General features: G+C 46.3%; 2 protein-coding genes across 2 annotated transcripts; one reads left to right on the top strand and one right to left on the bottom strand.

Annotated features, from left to right (window-relative positions):
- Positions 1-1897: 1897 nt before the first annotated feature.
- Positions 1898-13250, top strand: LOC306802937 (transmembrane protein 178B-like). The gene is made up of 4 exons (XM_079307666.1): positions 1898-2331; positions 8994-9107; positions 10352-10489; positions 11605-13250. Exons 1-4 carry the CDS (start codon positions 1950-1952, stop codon positions 11847-11849), a joined length of 879 nt encoding a protein of 292 aa, XP_079163792.1. The 5' UTR covers positions 1898-1949; the 3' UTR covers positions 11850-13250.
- Positions 13251-13676: 426 nt separating this feature from the next.
- Positions 13677-27333, bottom strand: PSMC3 (proteasome 26S subunit, ATPase 3). The gene is made up of 18 exons (XM_079307654.1): positions 26995-27333; positions 25528-25686; positions 25153-25251; positions 24930-25052; positions 22366-22419; positions 21593-21792; positions 20296-20829; positions 20124-20204; positions 17387-17512; positions 16544-16648; positions 16387-16449; positions 15798-15935; positions 15527-15670; positions 15155-15303; positions 14558-14654; positions 14267-14412; positions 14018-14099; positions 13677-13896 (listed from the first exon to the last, which is right to left on the bottom strand). Exons 6-18 carry the CDS (start codon positions 21695-21697, stop codon positions 13786-13788), a joined length of 1881 nt encoding a protein of 626 aa, XP_079163780.1. The 5' UTR covers positions 21698-21792; positions 22366-22419; positions 24930-25052; positions 25153-25251; positions 25528-25686; positions 26995-27333; the 3' UTR covers positions 13677-13785.
- Between the last annotated feature and the right edge of the window lie 212 nt (positions 27334-27545).

Below are 27545 nucleotides of genomic sequence, written 5' to 3'. Positions count from 1 at the left end.
TTAATCAAAAAACCTCAAGGCCTGTCTGGTTTCAGTTAACACTAAGCTGCATACCTGTCATGTTGGACAAAGGTGCAGTCATCAGAGGTTGTGTGTTCCAATTGCTGAGAAAAGACAAAAGGAAATTCTCTACCCTTCAAAAACATGGGTTCAGAAAATGTCTTATTCAGACAATCAGAAAATCTTCTATAAATGGTGTGTTTATATCTCTTCTTTCCCAAAGTCTTCTGTAAAAAGAAGGAAAACCATAATCCATGAGCTGGAAGAAGATGAAGGCAGGTAGGTAATCAAGGACATGTCTTGTCACAGTCTGTGGATCTTGCCAGTAATCTACTTTTTGGAATCTCTGTCCCTGGATTTTACCACACTGTGCTCTTGGGCTGTGCTGGTACTCCTGCCCTTAGTGTGATGAGCCTCTCTCCCTCATCCCTTTTTTCTTCTCAAAAGTGATCAAAATTATCATTTATCAGCTATATCTTTCACAGGGTCTGGGAAGAATGGCTCTGGCACAGTTGCAGTAGCACAGAAAGGAGAACTGTTAGAGTTTAATTCATGGGAACTTTCTAAGATGCTGATGTTGTTGAATCCCCTGTCTTCTGAAGAACTCATGTGGAAAGTAAGGTGACATAATAGGATTACAGACTTAGGAAATGTGAATATTTGGATCTTTCTGGGAAAGAGCTCTTACAATTGAAGAATTTTTCCATGTTAGCTGGAGCAGTTATTGTATTTGAAAATTATTTTTCATTCCTGCTGTAGAAGACTTAATTTAGCTGGTATGTGTAAGAAAATTCTTTTGACAGCAGCCCTTTCAATTTGTCTGCCTTGAAGGCACTAGTGTGCAGCTGCATGGATGGTAATCCCATCTGTCCAGTGCAAGCTGCGGAAGAGGATCATGCAGAAATGTGGATAGAACAAGCTCCAGCTGTGGCTGCTGCATGTTTCCACCAGGCAGAGTGCTCAGGGGAGAGAAGCAATACTCTGTTCTGGGTAGTGATGCTGGGACAAGTGCTGCAGAGGGTGTTTAGGTTGTGCTCAGTGTGGCCAACAGACCAAGAAGTGACAAGGGAGAAGTGGTGGCAGGGGGAAAGGATCAGAATCTCCTATAGTTGAGCATTTGCTCCTGGGAAGCAATTAAAATTAAACAACAAAAAACCCTCAAAGCTAAGGATTTCCAAATTGGACATTAAATTAGCAGTTTAGGCATAGTGTGTCACTAGGTCATTTTATCTGGAGGCCAGAATTGATGAGACAATGCCCTAATAGCCGGCTTTGGAAACTTACTGATAGTGCTGCAGCTGGAGGAACAAATCCTATACAACAAGCGGGATCAGAAGGGATTTTGTGCCCCTATAAAATGCTGCATTAACTAATAGCTTGGATTTAATCTGCTTCTCATTGTATAAAATAGATGGACATTTTTAAGGCCTTATTTTCCATTAACTGATACTGAAGGGTGCAGGAGAAGTCATAATCCAAATGCCAGCACATGAAGTTGCGGTTGGTGTTTGCATTCCGTGCACATTTGAAAAACTGCCGGCTCCCGTGGCCTGAGCAGGGCTGGGCTCTGCCCCTGTGCCCTGGGCGAGCCAGCGGGACAGGGCACAGCGGGACAGGCCACAGGAGGCTGCGGAAAGGCTCGGAGGGTCGCTCAGCCCTTCCTCCGCCCACCCATCCCCGGTAGCTGCCCGCAGCTCCCCGCCCTGCCCTGGGCACGGGCGGGACCCGGGTCAGCGGAGCAGGGCCGAGCGCGGCGGGTCGGGTCCCGAGCCCGGGATGGCGGGGCAGGGCCGAGCGCGGCGGGTCGGGTCCCGAGCCCGGGATGGCGGGGCAGGGCCGAGCGCGGCGCGGGGGCGCGGGCCGTGTCCCTTCCGGGGGCGGTGCCGCGGGCGGCGGCCCCAGCCGGGCTGCAGGGAAGCGCCCGCCCCTGCCGCCCCCGGCGCGGTAAGATGGCGGCCGCGGCTCAGGCGCTGAGCGGCACCGGGCTGCTCCTGGCCGCCGCCGCCCTCGCCCTCCTGGCCGTGGCCATCGGCACCGACTCCTGGTACGAGACGGACGCGCGGCGGCACCGCGAGCGCTGCCGCGGCTTCGGCCACAAGCGCAGCGACCCGCCCGGCTCCATGTCGGCGCCCAGCTCGCACCTGCCGCTCCGCGCCCGACCCCCGCGGGCGCTCCTGCCCGGCCGCCCCCCGGCCCCCGCGCCGGCCGCCGCCGCTTCCGCCGCGCTGGACTCGCACTGCGGCCGCCGCTTCAACTCCACCGTCTCGGGGCTCTGGAGGCGCTGCCACCGCGCGGGCTACGAGCCGGACAGCGAGGAGCTCATCCGGAAAGGTGCGGGGGGCGGGGGGCGGCGGCGGCCCCGCCGCTGTCCGTGGTGCTGAGCGCGGGGCCGGCGCGGCCCGCCGGGGCTGCGGGCGGGGCGGCTGCCGCTGCCGGCCGAGAGCGGCCCGGCGCACGGAGCCCGCGGCCCCGTGGCTGCCGGTGTCCCCGGCGTGCGGGGAGCGGCGAGCGCGGCCCCGACCCCATCCCGGGGTCTGTGCGCCTCCCCCTCTGCTGAAAATGCTGCAGTGCTGGGTGGGACCGCGTCCTCAGAGAGCCCCTTCGGGGGCCCGGTGCAGGGCCTGGCTGCCGGTGGGCGGCCTCCCAGCCCCGACACTTTCTTCTAATTGAGTCCTGAGAAGCGTGCGGTGTTGTTTATGGCGCTGTGGCTTTTGCAGCAAGGTGAAAGGGACCTGTTGTTCCCATTCTAGCACGAGGGAGTTCTCATTGCCGCGGTAGATTGCCAGGCTTTGGTGGTGGCAGATGTCACTCAGGGCCCCCAGGGTGACAGGAGAGAAAGCTCTGGATCTTCTACTATTGTGGCACATGGTACAAAGCCAAGCAGGCCATGAAGTCCTGCATTTGATAGTACTAACAGCGTAGCGGGCTGACCCATGAAGTCAACGGGTTATGTATGGTTAATGATAAATAACAGGACTTAGTGTTCCAGCAGGTACATATTAGCACAGAGGGAGTAGGAGTTGGGAAAAGTGCTTCCATTGAGGCACAAAATGGAAATGCTATCTTAAGAAAGCGAGAGCAGTTCTTCAGCTTGGCTTCCAACTGTGACGCCAGTCCTGCACAGCAGAGGCTGGATAGACTGGCACTGTGAATCTCAGCTCGTCTTTGTCCCTTCTTTCCAATGCACAGCAGTGACTCTTACTTCTTGAAACTCTAGTGCTGTGTGCTTAGCTTTTTATTCTCCTAGGGTCCATTTTATGCGATTTCATTTTTATTTCCATGCTGAACTCCTTTCACTAAAAGGGAACTCATTAATTTCTTTCTATTAATTGTGGCTGTCATGTAAAAGATTTATCTCTTTTTTTGCTTCACATCAAGCAAAATGCTTTCTGCTCCCACTGAGATTAGCTAAGATGGGGGGAAGGGGTGGGGAAAAAATACTAGTTTGGTGCTCAATACTTCTCTTTCTGAGGTATTTTCTCAGCACTGTAACAAGTCACATAGAGAGGCCAGTCTGCATTCTACATGCAGGGCATTACAGGGTGGTGAATGGTCTTCCTCACTGATGTGTAAAACTGGAAGGATTCTAAACCCAAAATGTTTTCTGTCTACTCTATTTCCTTTTTTCCTCTCAACTGTTCTAAAAAAAGACCTTGCCTTTCCCTACAAAAAGCCTTGCTCCCCTTATGTTCTTTGCCTATTAGGTCTGCAGTTGCTACTCTAAAGATTTGTGTGTCATCTTATAAAAGGGAAATTATTAATAATAGTTCTTGTAGAATCAGATCTTTAAATAGATATGACTCTCTTATCCCATCTCCTGACCTGCTTTACTAACAGCCTTTCCTCATTCCCACTGTGTCTGTCTTTTCTCTGACAACTGTGATTAAGCAGCCGTTTCCAACTGATGGGCAGGTGTGCTGCATCTGAGCTGTTCTCTCAAGCATGGTACCAGATCTGGGGCTTCTGAAAAGGAAAAGCAGGTATTTTTTTCCCCTGGTGTGACCTGAAGATCACTACTGTGCACTGCTGAAATTCCTACTTCCTCCTCAATTTGCATTAAGATTTTAGCTGGCTTTTTGGTGATGTGTGATGCCTTTCTTTATTCCTAGTATTCCTTAATCTAGATATTTTTATGGTCTTTAAGTGGCAGAGGAGTAAATTTTATTTTTTCTCACAGTTCTATGGTAATTTTGGTTTGGGTTTATAGTCTTCATTTTTTTCTAGTTTCTCTGGAGTAAGATTTCTTTCCTTTCTGCATCTCTCCTGAATTCTGAATAAATTACTTAAGTCCATAAATAGATATATAGATAATGGGTTCCAGTCCTGTATTTATCTACTGCTATTAATACAAAGCAGTTTCATGGTAACTTGCATACTTGTGCATTGTAGCTAATGATGCATATACAAGTGTCCATTTATATATCTAGGATATTTTAAAAAACAAAATATATTCACTTCATATATTTAAAAAGAAAAAATGAGTCAGAAAATGTAGTGCAAAACTGAGAGGTGGGAAATGTTTAAATGTAAGAAAGGAATGATATGTGAGATTTTTCTTAAAATATAAAATCTCTATTTCAGAACTGTGAAAAAAATACACAGTTTCATGTAAAAAAATACAATTGAAAGGGAAAAGAAGAAATCATGTAAAAGCCACATGGGGATAATGGAGATTAGCAATCAGGAAGAGATAGAAGCCAAAGAACTGAACCATTTGGTGGGGAAGTTCTGTACATATATGAGAGACTCTCTGAGTGTAAGAACATGAGCACTACATGCCATCTTGTAGAGCTTGTGCTATGTGGATTCCACATGCAATAACTGATGCTACAACAAAAAACATTTGCATGTACTGTTCTAGTAGCAAGGTCCTGCAGGGTTTTATTATATTTTGTTTGGGAATCTTCTCTACCTATTAGTAGAGTAAAAATGTTGCTTACAAAATGGTGACAGTAGAAAATGATGAGCTGGGAAAGATCCATTCTAACAGGATAACTTGGTGGGCTCATTGAACAACAATGCACTTTGACATCCCTACACTGAAGGAATTAAAAAATAGAAGGTTTGCCACTGGTTGATAAACCAGGTATTTTATTGCTTTTTAGGCTTGCTCTGAAAAGTCTCTGGGATAGGACTGGTGCATTTCATATGTACTGAAAAGACTTCTTGGCACCACAATGTAGCTGAGAAGGTGAGGAGAACCACTGGATGCTTAAGCAGAGGAGCAACAGCTGGGGCTTAGAGAGGCCCTTGAGAGAAAACTGCTCAGTCCTGGTGTCTGTACTTCCCATTCTTTCTGTCTGATGATAACTTGGAAGAGTTACAGGATTCCCTGTGAGGTCTGTGAGGACCTATTGTAGTGGCATGTTTAATAAAACTGATCTGTTTGATCATGGCCCTTGGTAAGTATGATATGTCAGTGTGATCTGTGAGAGTTCTTGTGGTATTTTAAAGGAAAGTTGATTTATTTGATCTGATGGCCATTGATGACAATGTGGGCAGAGTGAAGGCATGGCTGTGGTGCTCCTCACAATTTTGGGTAGAAATGTAGGAAAATACCAGGAAGCTTCAATGGCCATTTGGTCCTGGGGCATGAGGGAGGAGAGGGTCAGTCCTCACATGGTATTTAGTTGTTAACTGGCTATGGCTGCTCATGGGCAGGAGGGGATCTCTCCCAGTTGTGTGAGAATCAGCTGCTCTGATACTGGGCCATGTAGCAGAATTGAAAATGAACCCCTCCATTTCTTCATGAACCTCTGGCACATGTAAAGAAAACTCAACGTGTCTCAAAGTTGGAGACAAAACCTAAACTGAAGGTCAGGGTGTGCTAAGCCCAGGATTAGACTGTGTAAAACAGCAGGGTTGGTGTTTCTATGTTTCTGGCAGCTTAGGAGCAAGGGTATCTGCTCTGCCTGGGTATCTGGCTAGTCTAGCAAGCATCCTTTGTGTTCACTCAAGAGAAAGAACTCATCAAGAGACACTAACATGTACTCTTCTAAGGGCTGTGTGAGTTCCAAGGGGAACCTGTCTGCTGCAGGTTCTGAGGGGTAAAAAAAACCATGTTGAGGACAAGGTGTTAGAAACAATGTTGGCTGTGAGAAGGCACAGCAATGTAGCTGGGCCATGAAAGTGTCAGTGTGACACGCTGGATGCAGTTCATTGCAGTTCATGTTTATTTTTTAATCAAGAAAATTGTACATGCAGAGTGACTCTCACAGTGTTCTGTTAAGGCTCTTGGAAATGCTGGGATCAGGCTGTCTATCTAACCTTTGTCTTGGATGTGTGCTTTATGGTAAACTAAATGACCTGTGCACCTGCCTCCTTCTGTCCTGTATTCCCAATGTACTCCTGTGCCAAAACAGACAACACTCACTTGTTGTTCACCACGACTCTGTTCTATTCAAGCCTTTGCCTGAAGGCAAAGGTTTTAATTTTGGCAGGCTTTCTTATGGTGCTTGTCTGAGTGTGTTGTAAACAAAAGGGAAATCACTTTGCTAGCAGGTTTCTGAAATGGAGGGCAGCATGCTGTCCCTGTTTTATAGACTGTGATATCAGGTATGTAAGGCTCAGGACCAAGGACTTATTGGAACTTTGAAACACTTTTTACTTACCAGTAACTTTGGGACTGCAAACCTGATTTTGATTTTTACTTTTTTTCTAGAGTACTTAGAGAACAAGCTGTTATATGACTTTAAATGCAGTCCTGTGGAGTATCTGGCCATATTTGAGTGCATGGCATCTCTGCAAATGAGACCTAGAGATTCACTGAAAAAATGGGAAATACCAACTAGTGATGGCCAGTGCAAAATCGAGGTACTGAAGGTTGTCTGGGAGCGTGTTAAAATTTCTGGGAGAAAGTGCCTTAGATGTTCAGCTGAGAAATCACACTCACTGCTTCCCCAAGTCTCTGACTTTCTTGCCTACCTATTTCAACTTTTCCAGCAGATCTACAGAGAGAGGCCTCCCTTGTTTTGCCTGAAGTGGCTCACATCAGAGTGGGTCCAACCTGTGCTCTCGGGAAAATGGAATCTTGTTGGAAAAATGGCTTGTGCTGGTGTAATCAAAGGCTGTTATAAAGTCTGTGGATTAGAGGTCAGCACTGAGCAAAAGCCCTGAAGTCTGTGCACGCCTGAGCTTTTTTTTTTTTTTTTTTTTTCAAACTTGCTGTTTTAATATTATTGTATGTGCTACTATATAAAATTAGCACTTTGAATTCTGGGGAAGAAGATTAGGAGTACAGTTTTAAAACCAGAGGCAGAATGAATTGAACCAAAACTTTCTAAATAACCAGCTTCTGAATAGCCAGGTTTTTTTCTAAATAACCAGAGAAGGTAGAGAGGTTTTAGTGTATCTTGGAATAATGAAGAGCAAGTATTTTTCTTGGTGACATCTTAGCTGAGAAGTCCATAGCTTTGATCAAAAGGGATGTATGTCTCTAGTCTTTGCTTTTTCTGTAATGAGCTATAAAAATAGTAATCCTCGCTCTTGTTTAAAATGCTGCTTCATATGTACTACTTTCATGGTCAGGAAATATAAGTGCACAGATCATACTTTTAATGAATGCAGTGCATTATAATCTGAAATCTGACGTCATTAGTTTATTTTATATACATATTTCTCAACAACACATGCAAATTGTGTCCATATTGAAATTGAGTTCAGTGAGCAGTTAGAGGTGAAATTTGATTAGATAGTGTGATATGTTGTATATGGCCTAAGTTCTGAACTCAGATGTCTGCAGCCTTTGCAAATGAACTGGCACCCTCTGACACTGGGTTGTCTTGCTGATGGTTGGCTCAGGTGCTCTGCAGCCTTGTCCTGAGGTAAGTGCAAGCAGGGAGCGCTGCTCAGCAGGAGAGGCCACTGGCTGCAGGTGAGGGACAGCACCTCTGTGTATCCTGTGCAGCTGGAAGTGCTCTGTGCTGCTGGGGGAGCAGCAGGAAGCCACAGCAAGGAAAGAGGTGCTGGGAATCCCGCTTGAAATAGGAGGAAATTCAGATCACCATTCCCTCCCTGGCCTGATGGCTGGAATTGCCTGGGCCTCTTGTATGCAGCTTCTGATCTTGTGAAATGGGGGCTTCCTCTTTGCAGGTCCTTGCAGAAACCAGGTCAGTACAGTCCCAGTGGACATAGTTAGAGAACAAAATCATGCTTTTCATTGCTGTGGGAGCCACACAAAGCTCAGTTCTTCTCCTGGGTTTTCTAGTGTCTTTTGCAAAGCTGATCACTGAATCTGCAGCTTCCTGCTAGTGATTGTTCACCAGCTTAATTAGCTCACTGGCCAGTTGATTGTTTTTGAATGTTTCTTCTGCTCCAACATTCAAACAGTGGTAATGATCCTGTAGCCATTGTTTAAGAGGAACTTTTTGTACTATTTAGCTATTTTACCTTTCTGGTTGTTCTCTTCTACTCCACCAACCATGTTTATTCTCCCTCATTTTCTAAATTAAAATTCCATTTCAAGAAGAGCATGTTTGTAGGTTCGCATTTACATCTGGGGTACACTTTTCTTTAAGCTATAATGGAAACAAGCCTACCTGGGTACTACTGTTCATGGAAAGTAAAGCAAAGAGCCAATGACTATTGGAGTGAATTCAAAAGATTCTCCTATGCAGTTCACTTTCCAGCATTCATTCAAGATTTTCAAAGTGTTTCAATTCTGTCTTTGAGATGAAGCTGTTGGTACTTGGCCACGTTCTTGTCTCCTTAGACATCCCAAAAAAGATCATAGCCGTTACTCTAGAAAGCTTTTAGAGATGTTTTTCCTGACTGTCATTACTGTTTAACTTCAGCTGTTGCTTCTTGGAGAGAGCACCTGCTACCTGCTTTGCCACTGTTTCTTTGTAGGTTCTCTCCCCTCCTAATCCCAAAGCCTTTGAAGTAAACGGCTCTTTTTTGGTTCCATTTGCTCTGTTCCTGAATTAAGGCTGCCAACTCAGCAGCAAGTCAAGGCAGAGGGGTTTCATGCTGCTCACACTGATGTCTCCCTACAGGAGTCATTCAGCGCTGCACTGCTGTGAAGTACCACTACACCTCCAGCTCTCTGCCTCGCAACCTGCCCATCAACATCACCAACACCATCCGCCAGGATGAGTGGCACGCCCTCCGTAAGTAGCCAGAGCAGGCCACTGGAATGTTTGGGTCACTAAGTGCCCTAATGCAGTGCCAGCTGGGGGGCTCAGAATCACCTCGTGTAAGTGTGGCACTGGGCTATAAGCATAGATACAGATTGATCAGTGAGGAAGTGCAAGCAGCCAGCTGTGGAATTGCAGGGGGACATGAGATTTGGAGGGGTTTAAAGCTGGGAATTTAGGAATACAGATTTGTGTAGTGAATTGCAAGGTGTAATTGTATTCTGGGTCTGGGCACAGACAGTTTCTAGCTGGCTTACAGAAAAGGTGCTGCATCACTGTATAGATCATGTTGCAATTTTCTGTGTGTGCACCAGTGACCTGATGCAACCCCCTGGACCAGTTCTTTTAGGGAACATCTCAGTTTGTCTTTGCACCAGCACCTGGCCTACGATCTGCCTCATGTCCAAGTCCTTCCCACACAGATAACTCACCTGTAGCCTGTGACTGAGGATGATTTAATCAGTTTTCTTCTGCTCCTGCTTCTCTCTGGTTTTGTGTTCTATTGCTCACATAATTTAACATAGCTCCTGTCATGTGAGAGTCAGTGCCAAGGAAAGCCTAGGTCAGCTGGAGACTGAACTAGGAGGAGGCAAGAACAGCAATTTTACTATGGATAAGAGAATGCTGTTCATGTTACTGTTGCCCAAGCTTTTTCTTGGAGCTTGTTACTGGAGGTGTTCCCATAATACTGTATTGATCTGCTGTCTGCTTCTGTCCTCCCACTATGTCTCTTTTCAGCTCACACTATGTGCCTCCTATGTGCTAATCCTTTAGTCTTCTCCAGTGTCCCCTCTTGCTTCTTTTCTATTTTCAGCAGAAAATTTTCTCCCCTTTTCTCTATGCCAAAGAAAGACACCACACCAAAAAAAAAAAAAAAAAAAAAATTAAAAAAGCCCTTGCAGTATTAACAGGAGTTCGTGATGCACCCCTTCTGTCCCATGCTGGGGAATATTTGGCTGATACTTCTCTGGATCAGAACATAAATGCTCTCCAGTTGCACAGTGCCCAGCACAACAGAGCCATTTTAGATGGATTCCCTTAGTTTCAGTGTAATGGGCAAACTGTCTACCTCAAAGAAGCTACAGGAGGAGAAATCCATGCTTGAAGTATAAACTTTAGAACCAGTTAATCCACATCTGTCTGGACTCTGCCCTGGCTGTTCTCTCTAGGTACTGCCATCTTCATGTTTTTTGTCTTGTTTTCTCCTTTTCCTTCAGATCTGCGGAGGATGACAGCTGGCTTCATTGGCATGGCAGTCTCCATCATCTTGTTTGGGTGGATCATTGGTGTGCTGGGCTGCTGCAAACAGCAGGAGCTCATGCAGTACGTGGCTGGGCTGCTCTTCCTAATGGGAGGTGAGAGCCTTTCACTTCTGCTCAGGTCACCACATTCAGTATTGCTGCCTTGTAAAAGTAACATCAGCCCACAGCCACACGAAGCAGTTACTTAGTGCAGCAAACTGTCAGCACAATGCAGTTACCACTTCCAGCACTGGGCAGGACATGTGCTTGCATGGCTATTGCATGTTCTCAGTAGATTCCAATGTGAGTGTGTGAGCCTTCTGCTCCAGAGAGCTGGTGAGCCACGGGGGGACCATGTGCTCAATGAGCACAGTCCTCTGGCTTGCTCCAGTGTGGCTCCTGTCAGACAGCTCAGCCCAGTTTTCCCTAGGAATCATAACAAACAGACATAAGTTAATGTGGAGCACCTTTCTGTACTGAGAGATTCTTAGATCTTCATGTAATGCAAAGTCCAAACCAGCCAGGCCTGGGAGGACACTGGCCCAGTGATAAGGACGTGAACTCAGTACTTGCCAGGGGTGTTATATCTGTTTGCCGTGGGTGGGAGCAGACTTTCTGTATGACCAAAGGTTTTTCTGAACTTTGATTTTTCGACTTGAAAATGGACAGTATAGACCTGGAGTCTAGTGTTCTAGTGTATATTAGATGTACTAGACTGCCTTCTGTCTTCTTAAGCTTTTTTCTCCTCTATATAGGTATTCAGTGAATGTGTAGCAGATGACAAAAACCTGGGCACTCTTTTTGGGTCTGAGGTACAGCTGGCAGAAGTGTGGGTGTTCGTAGTGGAAACCAAAAAGTGCTGTATTTTGCAGCCCTGGAATTCAGTGAGCTAGTTACCTTTCATAGGAGAAGCTGCCCAAATAGTGTCTGGAACCTGATGACATTAGACACTGGAAATAGTCTCAGGAGAATCAAAGCATGATGAACTATGACTGAGTTCAAAATTGCAATGAAAGGTGCTAAGGTAATACTGGTTATTTGTGAAGCAAGGTATCCTGCCCTGCAGTTCCTGCCGTATAAGGAGAGTGGCTGGTAGGACTGCAGAAAAAACCCCAAGGGTAATTCTTGATTTTGAAAATTCATGACTTTGCAAATACTGAGGGGAAAAAAACCAGAGCGTAATTAACCTTTCTGAGGGCAGTGTAGAACCCTCTGCTTTTCTCCTGCAGGTACTTGCTGTATCATCTCACTCTGCACATGCGTAGCTGGGATCAATTTTGAGTTATCCCGCTATCCTCGCTACGTCTATGGGCTGCCAGAGGACATCAGTCATGGCTATGGCTGGTCCATGTTCTGTGCCTGGGGGGGCCTGGGCCTCACCCTGCTGGCTGGGTTCCTCTGCACATTGGCCCCATCACTCAACACCTCCCGGGCATCCGTACAAAAACCCAGACAAGAAAATGGGGCCGTGTGACCCCAGAGGGAGTGAGGAGACTCTGGAAAGCGCAGCCTGGGCAGAGCTGTGGGTTAACACCAGGAAGAGGTGGCATGTCAGCGTGTGGAGAGCAGTGCCAGAGCTGTTGAAATGCCAGCCCATGGGACACTGCTGCAGCCTCCAGTCGCAGACACGGACATTGCAAGTAACTCCAGGTTTGAATTATTGGCAACTTGATCATTGATGGTTTAAGGGGGACAGTTCTTTCAATTCGTTTTTCTTCTGTTTACAAGGGATTAAGTCCAAGATTGTGTCTTTTTTTGTGCTGTTTTTTGAACTGTACCTCCATGGTCCTGTTATTGTCCAGTTGTAAGGGATGTTTACGCACCAACTCTATTGCTGCAGGTCTGTGTAATTCAGACCCAATTTAGGGCAAGGAGCTAAGTGAAGTTGGCTTGAACACTTTTGCAACAGGCATGTCTAGTGTTGGCTCAGGCCATCCTTTCCCAAAAGAACCTTGATCTAAGCTGAGGTTTAGGCCAAAGAATTAGCCCATTCTTAGTATTAATTTATTTAAATCAGAAACCTGTGCTATTCCATGCTGTGGATTCAGCTATCTACTCACTACTCAAAGTGTTTCCAAAAGGAGCTAGCTGTAACTGAGCAGCAGGACTCCAAGAAAACTCTACAGACTCTGGGAAAGCAGAGGAAAGTTTTTCTCAGCTTCTTACAGTGAAGGTTACTCATTTGGCTAACATACCCTTGTTTTAATGGGGAGATGTATGCAACATGCAGCTTTTAAACTATTCCACCAGAGGTACATTTTTCAAAATGTCATTGAGCTGCCAGGATCAGCTTTCACTTCTGAACAAACTTGTGGGTGCAACTCCTGTTCTGTGAAAGATGAGTAACTCTTCTCTCTGAGCTCAAATAACAGTAGTGCTAAAATAACAGATGTACAACCCCCTCTAATATTAGTGTCCAAAGGAACCACAGAGTATTTTCCTCAGGAACATGTGGCTTCTGCTCAGTTCTCCACTCGCCCCCTTCCAATGTCAAATGCCCTGAGCGCAGTGTGTCCAGAACACGTGTGTTCTGCTGGAACAAGATCCCTCTTCAAAATGAGCACTAAGGACCTTGGTACCAGCACAAGTACTAGGGCTAACTCAGGAACATCAGCCAAAGTACTTTGGAGTGCATTTTTCTTTCATCCCTCTATTCTTTTTTTCCTTCTCACACCCCCACCCCTCTCCCAAGCATCCAAAAACTGCACAGGTAAAGATGAGATGGCCAGCATTTGGAGATGTTTACATTGTATTTAAAATACAATACAGTGGCATGTAAGATACTTAATGCTAAAGTCAGTGTATTTATGAAAAGTGTAATTTTTAAATGGAAGTTGTAATTCTCAACTGGCATTAAAAGTACTGAAAGACTTGCTCAGTGGATGAAACCTTGAATTGACTAATGACCTGACTGATTCGCTCACATACATGTACCAGCAAGTGTTAAAGCTCCAAGAGTTAAGTTCAAGTGATGAGGTTAAAACATCATTCATGTGTGACTTGTGTTTACCCTTGCAAAATGCTTATTCAAAAGTTTCAAACTCTAACAAGCCTGTTCACTGGCTGTGCAGGCAAGAACTGGGGATGCTGTCTGAGCTGCAGGTCATCACTGCCACAGTACACTTACTGCAGTATAGCCTCTTGGTCCTCATGAGGAAGTACCAGAGCAGGGTTTGATCCAGTTCTAGCTGAAGGAGGGTCCAAAGGCAGAATGATGGGCACAGTGGACAGGAGGCTTTCAGCCTCCCTCACACAGATGTAGAACCACTGAGCAAGGGCAACGGCTCCAACACATCACGGATTTGTTTTTAAAGGGAAAAAATGTTTTATTTTTTCCAGACAGAAAGTAAGTGATACAGTCCAGTCTACTCCTGTCCTCTGCCAAGGCCACAGCCTTGACTGGGTAGGGATCAGGCATAGTACTGCAGATTGGCTTTTTTCTTTGCTTGAACCTCCAAGATTCCTTCCATGTAGTCCTCGTGGGTGAGCTCTGTAGCTCCACGGCGGAGGGCAATCATCCCCTGCCCAATGAGACAATATTTAGAGAGGCACTGTGAGCACCACACCACTTCCAAATAATGATTCCATGCTAGGTTTCACATTTCCCTCCCATCAGTGCCATTCCTATGGGGGAATACTTACCGCTTCGACACACACAGCCTTGCACTGGGCTCCATTGAAATCATCTGTGCAGCGAGCTAGTTCCTCATAGTTCACGTCAGGGCTGATATGAGCAAATGGGAAAAAAAGTCTGAGAGCATGTACCAAATAGAAAAAGCACCCTAGGGAGTTTTCCTCAGCCCTACAGTGAGCTCTCAGTGAGTGACTGCCAACCACTTGTCAGCCCTGAGGTACCACTGTGAGTGACAAAAAGAGCCCAGAAGGCCATACCTGACATTCATTTTGCGTGAATGAATCTGCATAATTCTGGCTCTGGCCTCTTCATTAGGCATGGGGAACTCAATCTTCCGATCCAGTCGTCCAGAGCGGAGCAAAGCTGGGTCCAAGATATCAACCCTGTTGGTTGCAGCAATCACCTAAGTAGAAGTAGGATCATCAGTGTGAGGCACCTGGAAGACAGGCCTCTTCTCCCCAAAGACTAACCAAGCTTCTTCCCTGGACATTGTTTTCCATCCCCTGCTAGTGCACCCTCAGCACTAGCACACCCTGCTAGCTCCCAACCTTGACTTGTGTGTTGGGCTGGAAACCATCAAGTTGATTAAGCAGCTCCAGCATGGTCCTCTGCACCTCCCGATCACCGGCCTTCTCACTGTCAAACCTGAGGGGAAACAAGGGTAAAATTGTCAGTGTGAACCTGACCACCCTGTCACTATGTTTTTAATCACATCAAAACACAGAATGACTGCAGTTCATGCTCCTTAGCTGAGGTGGTCCAAATTTTTCCTTGAAACTACAGTCCTACCATGATGAGGACTGCAACTAGAGTAACTGTCAGCAGCACCTAAGACTTATTTAGTCCTTACAGCTGAATGGGGCTTATGTTGTCTATGCCAAATTAGTAAATGAGGATGAACATCTCCAAGTGCCTGTTGCAGTGATCAGAAAACAGTTTTATACAGCAGGAGACTATCAGACAGATCACAAATCTGACAAACTTTGCTCCTGAGCCCAAGGATTGTGGCAACTGCTATCCATCTGTGACTGTGTTCACACTTTCTTTCTGAGAAAGCCATGCTTTAAAAGGCTCTGCTAACATGCAAAGGCAAAGGAGACTGCTAGGCAGCTCCCAAGAACTTGACAACATGGACTACAGCTCACCTTTTAGTGCCAATGGCATCCAGTTCATCAATGAAGATGATGGAAGGAGCCTTTTCCTTTGCGAGAGCAAAGGCATCGCGTACCAGCTTCGCTCCATCACCAATGAACATCTGCACAAGTTGTGGACCGGCCAGCTTCAGGAACGTGGCCTGGGAAGTGAAAGAGAATCAATCCTAGGCATCATTTCACAATAGTCACTTCTGAATACTGTAAGAAGCCCTTAATTAAAGCAAGCAAACAAGCAAGCAAATCAGGAAAATCCCAGCCTTTGTAACACAAATTTGCGTGTGTGACCTTCTTCCCCTGGAGGTGTTCTTACTCTTTGTCAGGTACTATTCTACAGCAGCACACACTTTCACAGGTTCCTTTTACCTTGGTCTGGGCAGCACATGCTCGAGCTAGAAGTGTCTTCCCTGTTCCTGGAGGCCCATACATGAGGACTCCTTTGGGTGGCTGTATGCCCAAATTTTCAAATTTCTCCTTATGATTCATTGGCAGGACAATGGCCTCCACAAGCTACAACAAAAGAAAAATATTAATACATAAGCCCATTCTTCTCCATGGATCCATGCTGTCTGCTTTTGAGTTGAAGTTCAAAGACTGCTGTCCACAGTCACATCAAAAACTATACATAAAGTATTACCTCTTGGATTTGTTTATCCAGCCCCCCAATGTCACTGTACTGCTCTGTGGGCCTCTCATCCACCTCCATGGCTTTCACCCGTGAATCATACTCAGTAGGCAGAGTCTCCAGGATCAAGTAAGAGTCTTTGTTCACCCCCTGTAAATACAAGTCCTTTGCTTCTAACAGGTCCCTCACACAGCACTAAATAAACATGCAATCAAAGCTGATTTACTAGAACTCAAGGATGCAGGAATAACTAGCTTTGACACTGGCATTCATCAAATCACCCCAGCTTGGCAGAGAGGACAATGCCACAGTCAACCCTCCACATTTTAAACGAATGGTTCAGTTTATTTACAACAGAAAAACAGGGTTTAAAAACTTACTAAGTGGTCTCTAAATTTTCAGCACCTAATTGTATGTATAAAGGACATATACCCTAAACTGCTTTTCTTTACTACAAATCTAATTGAACCCATAATACCTTTCTATTAAAACTTTTGTAGAGAAATTATCTTGGGGAAATCTGGACAGATTTTTATTTTGCCAGAAAACGTGCAATTTTCTAGCCACCATCGTATCTAACTATCACAATAGAATCACTCACCACCAGATCTCCAGGCTTCAACTTCTCAGCATCAACCAACCCAATAACCGGCAGGAAATATGTCTGTAAGAAAGAAATTAAAGTGAGCAAAACCAGGTATACCAGGACAAAATCCTTTGCATCACTTCTCACACCTGGTTGGGCACATGGGTCTTACCTGACGTGTAGAGGTCTTGATCACAGCACACTTGCCCTTTCTCTGTGAATCCAGGTCAATGTTGGCTCCATCCTCCTCCTGGTCATTTGGGTCAACATCCAGCAACTGAAAACCAGGATGAAAGAGTTCATGATAGTGTAACCAGGCTAGCAGGATGGCCCCAGGATTAATGCTTCTAACATTACATGCATTGGAAGAAATAAAACTTTCCATCATCCATCAACAGTAGAATCCTGAACGCATAAAAGCCCTCCTGTAAAAACTGATTTCTTCCTTTCCTTATGAAGCAGCACACAATAGTGCATAGAAAGATGTTACAAAATTCAGAACAAAGTAGTAGCTAATGGCACTGATTCCTTCTCCCACAGAGCAGCTCACATTAAGGCTTAGGATCATTAAGTTTTCAAACAGTAGTACAGACCAATCACCAATGCCATTTTTAATAGTAAACTATCAGTATTCTTTTTCCTATCATAAAAATTACTGAATTACAGAAAGAATGTGATGGAGTAACAGAGCCGCAGCCTTTCATTTGCTGTTTCACAAGTTTCAGAGAGCATGTGTCCAATTTCAGTTGCTCAAGTTTACACTCAGAAGGGCTGTGTCACTTTCTGATGGTTGTTAGGTACAGACCCAAAGCCTAAGGAATGACCCAGAGAACAAGTGGGCAAGAGACAAGCATTTCTAGGTCACAGATAAAACCAAGAGAAAAACCTGAAAGTCCTGGCTCTGGCAGCATTGGTAGTCTGAGAATACTTCAGGTCCTGAATCCCTGATGAGCTCCCTGCCACTATAAACTGCACACACTTCTCATGTCACTGTGTAAGAGCCCAGCATCCTCACCTCAATAACATTGGAGACAAGGTATGGCAGGGTTTTATTCACTTTTATCTTCTCACTGTTCTCTTTGATCTTGTCTTTCATGGCCTGGAGCTCGTGAGTCACTCTCAGTACCTCACTCTTCATGATCTGCAATTGGTACACAGAAGAAAGAAAAAGGAATACCGTCAGAAGATTGAGGCAAGATAAAATTAATAGATTATTTCAAAAGCAAACAGTTACAGAAATCTGAGGAATAAAGGGAAATGTAATATTAAAAAAAAGCAAAGCCAGCAAATTAGCCAAAATTTGTTAGGAATCAAGGCTATGCAGTCCATTCTGGTCTCTAACTAATCAAAAACCCCACATAATTTCTTCCCAGTGTCACTTGGAAGCCTCAACCTAATCAGTGCAATAGCTCAGAGGGTTGCAATGTGACCTACATAACAATATGGGCCAGATATGGCAACTGGGGTTTGGTTTGGTTGTGATCTTTTAATATATCCAGATACAGAAGTAACTACATATACACACCTATTTTAGTTATGTTTTGCAAGGTGGCTGGAACTTCATGACCTTTAAGGTCTTTTGCAACCCAAACCACTCTATGATTCAGCCTGGAGAAGAGAGGGCTCCAGTAAGACCTCATGGTGGCCTTTCTGTATTTAAAGGTGTCTTGAAAGGAAGATGAGGACAGACTTTTTAGTAAAACCTATCGCAACAGGACAAGGGGTAGGGGTTTTAAATCTCAAGGGGGGAAATTTACACTAGATAGAAGAAATTTTTTTACAGTAAGGATAGTAAAACACTGCAGCAGATTGCCCAGAAACATGGTGGATGCCCCATCCCTGGAAACATTCAAAACCAGGCTGGACAGGGCTCTGAGCAATCTGCTCTAGTTAAAGACATCCCTGCTCATGGCAGGAGTTGGCCTCTAAATGTCCCTTCCAACCCAAACTATTCTGTGATTCTATTACCTATAGGGAAGAAAAAACAACTAAGAAAAAACGTTCAGTACTCCCCATCCAAGAGTGAGTACATTTCCAGCCAACACTAAGGTACCAGCACAGGTGACTGACACCTCCAGGCCTTTTCTCCCTTTCCTGGTTAGTCACACAGTGTGCAAATACAGACTTTGTGAGCCCCACTGAAGTGGCTGAGCACCGAGAGATGTGCTGTAACACATTCACAGGACAGATTGTTACAGGAGTCAATACAGAATCTGTTAAATAAAAATGCAAAAAACTTAATTATTTTGATTTAATAAAACAGCCTAGAAAACATTCAAGGAAAACAATGTGAATGGAGGGTTCTGACAAACATTTTGCAACTATAATGCTCTTACTATAAAATGAAGGCTACTTCTACTCCTTACTGTAGTCTGCAATTTAAAAATAAGACACGTATTAACTTTACTGTCTCTAAAGAATAATAAAGTACATTAGTAAGTCAGAATTATTTGTGGGGCCTGAAGCAGTATAGAATGAGGTTACTCTGTAGAATTTATGAAATATTTAATCTCAGTACTGCTATTGAGATGCTGCTACAGCAGCAAACATTCTATATTTGTAAATTCTCTTTTATGCAAAACGTGTCTGTCTCAAGACAGGTCTATCTACTTAACATCTTCATGAATGAACAAGCAAGAGGATGGAGTATTTTCTCACAATGTTTACAGATGACACCAAATTGGGGGGTATAGTCTCTGCATTCAAGGGCAGAGCTGCCACACAGGAACCTTACAAAATATGAGGACACAGGCAAAGCCCCACACCAGGGAGGGAAGTGCACCTTGTAGTGGCACATACTAGTGACTGTCAGGCTGAGGAATGGACCTGGGGGTCTCCATAAGACAATAAACTGAACAGGAGCCAGCAAGCGTGGCAAACTGCATCCTGGGCTGTACTATCAGAACTATAGGCGGTAGATGGAGAGAAGTGTTCGTCCCCTTTATTCAATACTTTTAGGTCCTAACCTAGAGCACTCAGTCCAGTTTTGGTGTACCCCCATATAGCAAAGACACTGATAAACAGGACTGAGTTTAGGGCCACCAAGATGGCTGGGGGCTGGAGCATGGGGCCTGTGAGAAACAGCTGAGGGAGGAGGGCTTGTTCTGCTGGAAAACAACTGCTGGGGAAGGAGGTATTAAAGAGACTGAACCAGACCCTTCACAGGAGTACAGAGTGGGCAGATGAAATAACAAAGACTGGAACAGCTGCAGCTCAGACTGTATGCAAAGCAAATCTGTATCCTCACAAGGTCTATCAAACAGTAGCACTGAAAACTCCGTGAAATGGTGCAACATCTGCCTTTAAAGGCTTTCAAGATCCAAAAAGATAAAGCCCTGAGTAGCCTAGGTTATGGCTGACCCTGCTTTGAGGAGTTTGGCCTGGAGGTCTGCTCCAGTGCCTTCCAACCTGAATTACCCAAGGATCCTGCCAGACTTATGCCACAGAACAGACTTCCCCCTCCCCTGCGCCTACGAGCAGGGAGGGCCCTGTAACTTTAGCTAAAGCATCCGTGGCTCCATCCAACAGCCGCCCTCAGCTTCCTCGGGTCCATGCTCTGCCCGTGATTCTTCCCTGCCTCCGCGGTTCAGTATTCCTCAATCTGCCCATCTCGATTCAATTAACCGTGTTGAATTTTCTGCCGTTCCCGTGGCTGTGCTAACCCGCCCGCCCCGAACAGCAGCAGCACAGAGCTCCCGGGAGTGCGGCTCGGCCCGGCTGCGCTCCCCGGCCCGGCGCGGCCCCGCCGCTACCTTGATCTCGCTGTCGAGGAGGCGGGTGCGCTGCACGATCTCCTCCGTGGACATCTTCAGCACCTCCTCGCCGACGCCGTCCTGCGGGGGCACAACGGCAGCGTCACCCTCGGCCCGGCCCGCGGCTCGCCCCGGCCCCGCCGCCCCCGGCCCCGTCACCCCCGGCCCCTACCTCCGACTCATCCCACACCGACGCCATCTTTCCGCCGGCCCGCGGGGGCGCGCACGGCGCGGCGGGTTGGGAGCGGCAGATTCCGCGCTGCGGCTTCCCGGCGGAGCAGGGCGGGGGCAGCGCTCCGGGCGGGACGTGCGGCCCGGGGCTTCCGCGCACCCTCCCGTCCCCCGGCGCTGCCGCCGCCGCCCCGGTCGCGGCCCGCGTCCCCCGCGGCCGTGCCGAATCTGCCGGCGGGGCGGGAGCTGCCGCCGGGTCACGTGCCGCCCCCAAACCTGCTGAGTGATGGCGGCGGCGCCATCGCGGGGCGGGGCGCTGGAACAGACGGGGCGGTGTCCCGGAGAAACGCTTTATTACAGTCGGTGCCCGTACACAGAGCGAGGGGAGGGAGTAGCGCGGGGCCGCCCCCGCCAGGCACAGCCCGAGGGGCCCGCCAGCGGCTCCGTCCGTGGCCGCGGCGCTCAGACGTAGCCGGGCTTCACCGAGAGGCGGCGGCAGTTGGGGCAGCCGCGGGTCCCGTTGGTCTGGAGGCACCTGCAACGGGAGGAGGGCGCGTCGGCTCGGCCCGGCCCGGCCCGGCCCGGGGCTCCCCAGGGGCCATTGCGCACCACCAGGCTATTGCTGCTCCCCGGGGCCCTCCCGCCGCGGACACGGACTGGAGCGCTTTCCCCCTTCCAGGGAGCGCCTCGGCATATAACTCTGGAAAAATTTGTTCCTGTACTGCTGGAGACGAGTCCGCAGGGCTCGTCGGGCATCTCTCCCTGACCACTTGTTTGGTCCTAATTCTGGTGTCAGTGCGCGACTTAGTTTTAAGATTAATGTGTTTTGTAACACTTGGGTTTCTTCTATAATAAAATGATGGTACAACTAACTTCTTTCATGGTAGTAGCCTGGTAATTGGCTGAACAAATTCATCTCTGTGAGCCACTAGCCAAGGGAGGAAGTGAGAGAACTCGGGAAAAATCCAAACTGCCCCTGGGAGTAGAGAACTGATTCCCCAGGAGGAATCAAATAGTCTGTGAGCTGGGCTGACCACCTACAAAAGCGAGGACATCAGTGAATAATCATCTAGAGGACAAGTGGGAGTGTGATGGATATGATGGCTAAATCTCACCCTCCAAGGCTGTGAGTCTCTTAGCACTGCAATGGGATCCTGCAAGGCAGGATCAGCACAAAGGTGAGCAGGTAGTCAAGACAAAGACCTGGGGAACAGCATGCATAGGACTGCTATGGGCATAAGCAGCTCTTTCCCATGGCTAATGTCATACAATAATATTTAGTATTTCCAGCTAATTACTTCAAGTGGAAGAAGTGGGAGCAAGGTAGTGCCTGGAGCTGGTTGTTCTTCTCCCCAATGGACTCTCCACACATGCCACAGTAGAGCTCCATCTCCTCCACACATTCATGGAACTTCACTACATGGTCACGCAGCTCCTGCTGCTGCTCCTTGCTGCGGTAGATCCTTTCACAGAGGCAGTGCAGCTTCAGCAGGCTGAGCTGCACGTGGAGGACAGAAACACCAGACAAGTGAACAGGGTGAACACAGACCAGGAACAGGAGTGGGAATGCCACAGCCCCATCAGCCAGCTGGAGAAACATCAGCAGGTCTCAACACTTCGTGTCATTAACCCTTCTTTGTGTCACAAAAGCTTTGAGACACTCGGCAGCTCTTCCACTCATGGCTCCCTGAGCTACCCCCACGTACAGCTTCACTTTGCTTTGCCTCCAGCCAGCACACAGCTCAACAGCTGCTCAGGGCAAAAATGTTTTTCAGGAAGAGACCTCTAATCCTCTAGTTCTCTGCCTGTTTCACATCACATTTTTGCTGCTTCCCACTCCCCGTTGCCTATCCCATTGTGACTCCTCACTCACTTTTCAGACTTGCATACTGATGATTATCTGTACAACTGCCCACAACCAAACATTTCATGACAAATGAAATCCCAAGCTCTCACTGGTTAATAGAAGTGCTAATGAGCAGCAAGAAGTCTGGATACTTCAGTGTTTGATATCTTATATTGCCTGGCACAAGACTATGAAGAGTGCTGAAAAGAAGCTGTAGGATCTTACCTTGTTCCCTAGGCCCTCTGCCAGCTCCTGTGCCTTTTCAATGCTTTCCAGAGCCTGTGAATTAAGAGCACTGATTGTTAGTTCTCAGTCAAATACATAAAAGATAGGCTTGTATGAATGTCCTATGAGAATTATTTTAAAAGTAAGGAAGTACAGAGTAAAATTTGGATAAACAAGCATCCCTGCAACTCTGGAGAATCAAGAAGGATTTTTTGGGAGGGCAGATTTCCCTCCCCTCCCTAAAATCAATGCATGAGAAAAGGTTGGTTTCTGAAAGACCACAAGTAATTCAAGAGTTACATTTCTGTTGCAGATGCTCAATGTCAATGTTGGCAGAGGCTGGTCCCCAAACAGAGAGAATACAGACTAATTTAAACTCAGTCCCACATGCTCATTTGGGGCTGGGATGAAGTACAAGCAAAGCAAACCTTGTCCCCATCTTACCTTGCAGGCTGTAATTGTTGGGCAACTCCAAGTTCACTTGTACCAGAGGTGAGGAAAGGGATCACCAGCACCAATACACCACACTCATCTATTTTTTCCCTGCTGTTCATATATCCACCTTGCCTTACTTACACATGGTGTGATGTAGGAGTGTTCTGCTATCCATTTTTTAAATCTGAAGGAAATATTTAGCATAGCAGCTGTCACAGCAAATGAGCCCCTACTTTCCCCTAGATGTCACAGTGTTCTTTTCTGTTCTGATAATTAGTCTCTCTTTTCCAGAACTGTTGAGACCTGCTTCCTGTTTGTCCAAGGGGAAGAAGATGTCTCCCTTGTGATGCATGTTACAAAAATTTTACCCTGTAATTTCGTGTTACTGCTATTGTAGGAGGAGAGGACAAGATGAGATGCAAAAATGCAGTGTGAATGCAAAGGAGATGGCATTAGACTTGTGGTGGCAGCAACAGCCTAGGATAAGGAAATGGTAGGAGAGGGAAGCAGGAACTGAAGACCAGCAGGGAGAATATAAGTGAGAACTGTGCTTAGGAAGACTGAGTATTTACTGGAAACTCCTGAAATTAATGACTGTGAATCAAAGTGAAATGTGTGGGGTAGGGGAAAATATGTTGACAAGTCTGGGGACAGTTTGTCTTGGACAGGAATATGAGAATGAGGGCAAGGAAGATGTGAGCAGCCTGGGAGGATCTGGAATAGCATTGATTACATTACATACAAATGAAATGGACTAACTGGCCAAACAAACTTGGACTAAAACAGACAATCTGCAAGTGGGATGAGTAGCATGAGAAATGGAAACAGGGCCTGGCAAGTTGAAGAACAGGCTTGGGTGAATATTCAGGGATGAGACTTCTAAGGAGGTCACATTTGGTCAACAGACATAAGGTCCCTGACCCAGCATGGCAGACTTCCCTCTAATGCCTGGGATAGAATACAAGATTCCTCCACTTTCTTCTTCTGTGGGATTTGGTGAGATTAGAATTCTGTCCAAAGCCTTCATCATGTGATGTGCTTGTGAGAGCTGCTTGGTATCAGAGGCTGACAGTGGCTCAAGATAGAATCAGAGAATGTATGGGTTTGATGAATGCCCTGAATATTCTGTCCTGCAGAGGCCTACCTGCTGTGTCCTGTCCCACTCTTTTGACACTGAGAAACCTTTCAAGTCCACAGTTTCTTCTTCCATTGCTAACAAACATTTTGTTTACTTACTGAGATTGCATGGTGTCTCACCCAACTGATTCCCTGAAGGACAGCACCCTGAACTTGTTTATTCTGACATATACTGAACATACTGTTATCTGGGATGCTTCATTTGAGCTGAAATTCTTGGTGTCTCAATATGAGCAATGAGTGAATTTTCATCATATTTAGACCCAGTCTTGGCACAGTGCCACATCAGCATCTTGATGTGGCACTGTGCAGTACTGCAGGTTGTTCAGAGCTAGTTCAGGGCTAACCTTTGAGCATTTCATTCTGTGGCCAAGTAATGTTCCTGCTGTGAAATGTGCTGCATCTAGTGCAGTCTGGACTTTAACACACATACAACGCCAATGCATTTTCAAAATAAGTAACTTCACCCTCTTATTCTATATTGACTGGTTGTCTATCCCCCAATAAATTACTGATTTCATTCCTCTGCATCACATCAGAGTTTATAGACTGTCAAAGTTTCTCCAGGAATTTTATGCCACATTTATCTGCAAAGCACATGGTGGAGCTGTAGAGCTGCCTAAACATCATTAGCACATCAATGAGCTTAGTCATATAACTAAAAAGTAGGCAGGGGAATCTATTTCAGAGCATAAGGCTTCCTTCCTCCAGTGCTGGTTTCTCAGCATAGAGCTTTAAAGTGATCAGGGTTGACTAATGAGGCAATTCTGTAATTTAGCAGTCTGAGTCAGAATGGATGCTCCTACCATCAGTAACAAATTTCTGCCTGAGAGAGACTATTCCGAGAAATATAGCTCTACAAGCAACAGACCCTGTTGGTAGAACCAAGGGGGTACAGGTCTCTTCTGGACTGTACCCTCACCGAAGTGCAGTACAAGACTGTGCTCTAATCTTGTCCTACTCACTTCTGTAGAAACAAGTTTTTAACTGACCTTGTCCAGCTCCTTTTGAATCATCCAGCACTTAGTCACTCCTAGCAGCACCTGGATCAGGCCCAGGCGGTTTCCAATCTCTGTCATGATGCTCATGGAAGAATCATACCGAGGGAAGGCTGTCTGCAGAAGCAGGGAGGAAAACACGTGCTTTGTTTGCATGAAGTGCTTTTCATGCCCTCTTGCTGTTCCCTCTCTCCTTCCTGGCAGGAAGGAGCCGTACCTGCACGTCTCTGCGGCTGCGGTGGATATCTGCAAAGCAGAGCAGACACAGTGCTTGCAGCGGCCGGTCACCGTGCTGCAGGGCAATCTTCATGGACTCCTGAAAGAAATTGCCTCTGGTCAGCAGAAGAGCTTGTTCCTGGTTCAAAACAACAAGGCTGCGACTTTGCACTCTGATCAGCTCCAAAGAAGTGGCACCATCTTTTAAGGCAAGGAAAACCTTTTTCACGTGTTCCTAACCATTCATAGACCCAAATTTTGAAGCCTGCTGGGCTACAGAAACCACAGGTCTAAGATTGGAAGGCAGCAGGGAGATCTGAAGTCAAGAGTGGATGGCAGGGTGTGTGTCCCGTGGAGAGCCCCCCAGAGCCTGTACCTCACAGCAGTCCATGGCATCTGCCAGGCGCCCCAGCTTCCGATAGGCCACGGCCATGTGGTACTGGCTCATGGCGCGGTACTTCAGGCTCCAGCCCTTCCCGTAGTCGTTCACCAGCTCAGCAGCTTTGCAGGGGAAAAACAAGGCTTTCTCGTAGTCCTGCAAGGCAGACAAGCACACAGCAGTCACAGCAAAAACACAGCAAACGGAGAGAAGGAAAAAGCCCAACTGTTTTTTATTTACTAACACTGCAACAGCTGCCAGATTTCTGTACATCTTTGAACTCGTGCTGCTCCTCTTCCATGTGCAGTATGTTGGTGGATATCAAACTGTGAAAGGTGGAATTGCTATATACCAAATTCATGTTATTCTCTGGGTTCAGGACACTGGGGCAGTGACCCAGCAAATTAATTTTATGTAGTATGCCATTAACTTTATTCTGCAGGAACCATTTACCCTCCTCTAGAAGCAAAGGCTGAAAGCTTTTTCTGCTCTTACATCTGTAACATCTACATGGACCTTTCATTTTCTCCATGAAAATGGATGTGAGTTGGGATCTCCCAGAAGCTCATTATCCATCATTGCAGGAAAGAGGAACTAAGACTCATGGCCTCATAAAATTCACAATAAGTAATAATACATTTTAATTTTTAAACATTATACATTTATTTTTAGATACTATATTTTAATTTAAAATTAAGTATTAAATATTTAATTTAAACATAATACATTTTAATATTTTTTTGCATTTAAAGCATGTAAGAAGTAAATCTTATTGTACAATAATTATGTAAAACTGATCTAAATATCTAAAACCATTCTCAAGTAAGTTGCATGAAACCGCAGAAGTGAAAAATTCCTCATATTTTTTTAATTCTCCACAATGCACAAAGGAAACCACAGCTTCTCAGGTTTTCTTTCTCCCTTCTTATTTCACACCTGTAAAGTGTTCAGCACCATGTTATTTTCTTTATTTTTGGTCACCACACTTCACAGGATGAGTCTTCAATGAGTGAAGAAATTGGGACTTTGTGACAAAACCTATTTTTTCTTGTTTGTACCAGAAGTTAGAACTGGCAAATCACCCCTGTGCTCAGTCCTTGCCTGGTTTTACCTACAGCTGATTGCAGGCAGCTCTTTCCCTACAATAGTGGTAGAAATAGAGAATCCATGAGTTTTGGCTGCCAGCCCTGTCTCTCTGATGTGATCTTCTTTGAAGCTAAGTTTGATCTTTTCAACACACATATTCACAGCTGCTGCTGCAGTGCTGTACAAACACGACACTAATCCTCCCATCCTTACTGTGGAGGAGAGTACTCCATTTGGATTTTGCAAAGGGATTTTAGCTTACAGTGCTCTCTCAGTACTCCACTTCCTATAGGACAGACAGAGGCTGGAGTTCAGGTGATTTCCAAAGCCTCCCTGAACCTGTAGGACGATCACCCTCTGTCCCTGAGGTTACTGTACCTTTATCTGGGTGTAGAAGTTCCCGAGGCTGCAGCAGACTCGACATTCCAGCATCTTGTCGTCGTTGTTGTGCGCGTAGCGTAAAGCTTTCTCAAAGCACTCCAAAGCCTTCTGGAAGATGCTGAGGCCCAGGAAGGCATTGCCCATGCTGAGGCTCACCTGGCCATTCAGCTGCAGGCTCACCGTGGTACCCTGCATGTTCAGGCACGTCTTACAGTAGGAGATGGTTTTCTGGAATTCACAGAGTTTCTCGTTGCTGCGAGCCAGGTTCAGGTAGCTCTCTGTAAGGAAATCTGGGTCTTCCAGCTCCCGTGCTGTGTCAATCTGTACCACTGCAAACTTCAAGTAGATAAGATAGTGTTTACAAAAGTGTGTGGTTTATTTAAATGCAGCTCAAGCACCCATAGAGTAGCACCCTGTACTGGAGAAGAGGCTCATCTCTGAGCAGGGCAGACAAGGCCAACAGCACATGAAGAAGCATTGTATGCACTGAGGAGTTATCTGGTGGTTTAAAGGGCCTATGAAGACTCTGAGGAAACCTCTCCCTCTCT

Source organism: Erithacus rubecula, assembly GCF_903797595.1.
Source record: "Erithacus rubecula genome assembly, chromosome: 6".
NCBI classification, from domain to species: domain Eukaryota; kingdom Metazoa; phylum Chordata; class Aves; order Passeriformes; family Muscicapidae; genus Erithacus; species Erithacus rubecula.
Note: the sequence above shows the minus strand (reverse complement) of the source record. Positions and strands in the feature narration are given on the sequence as shown.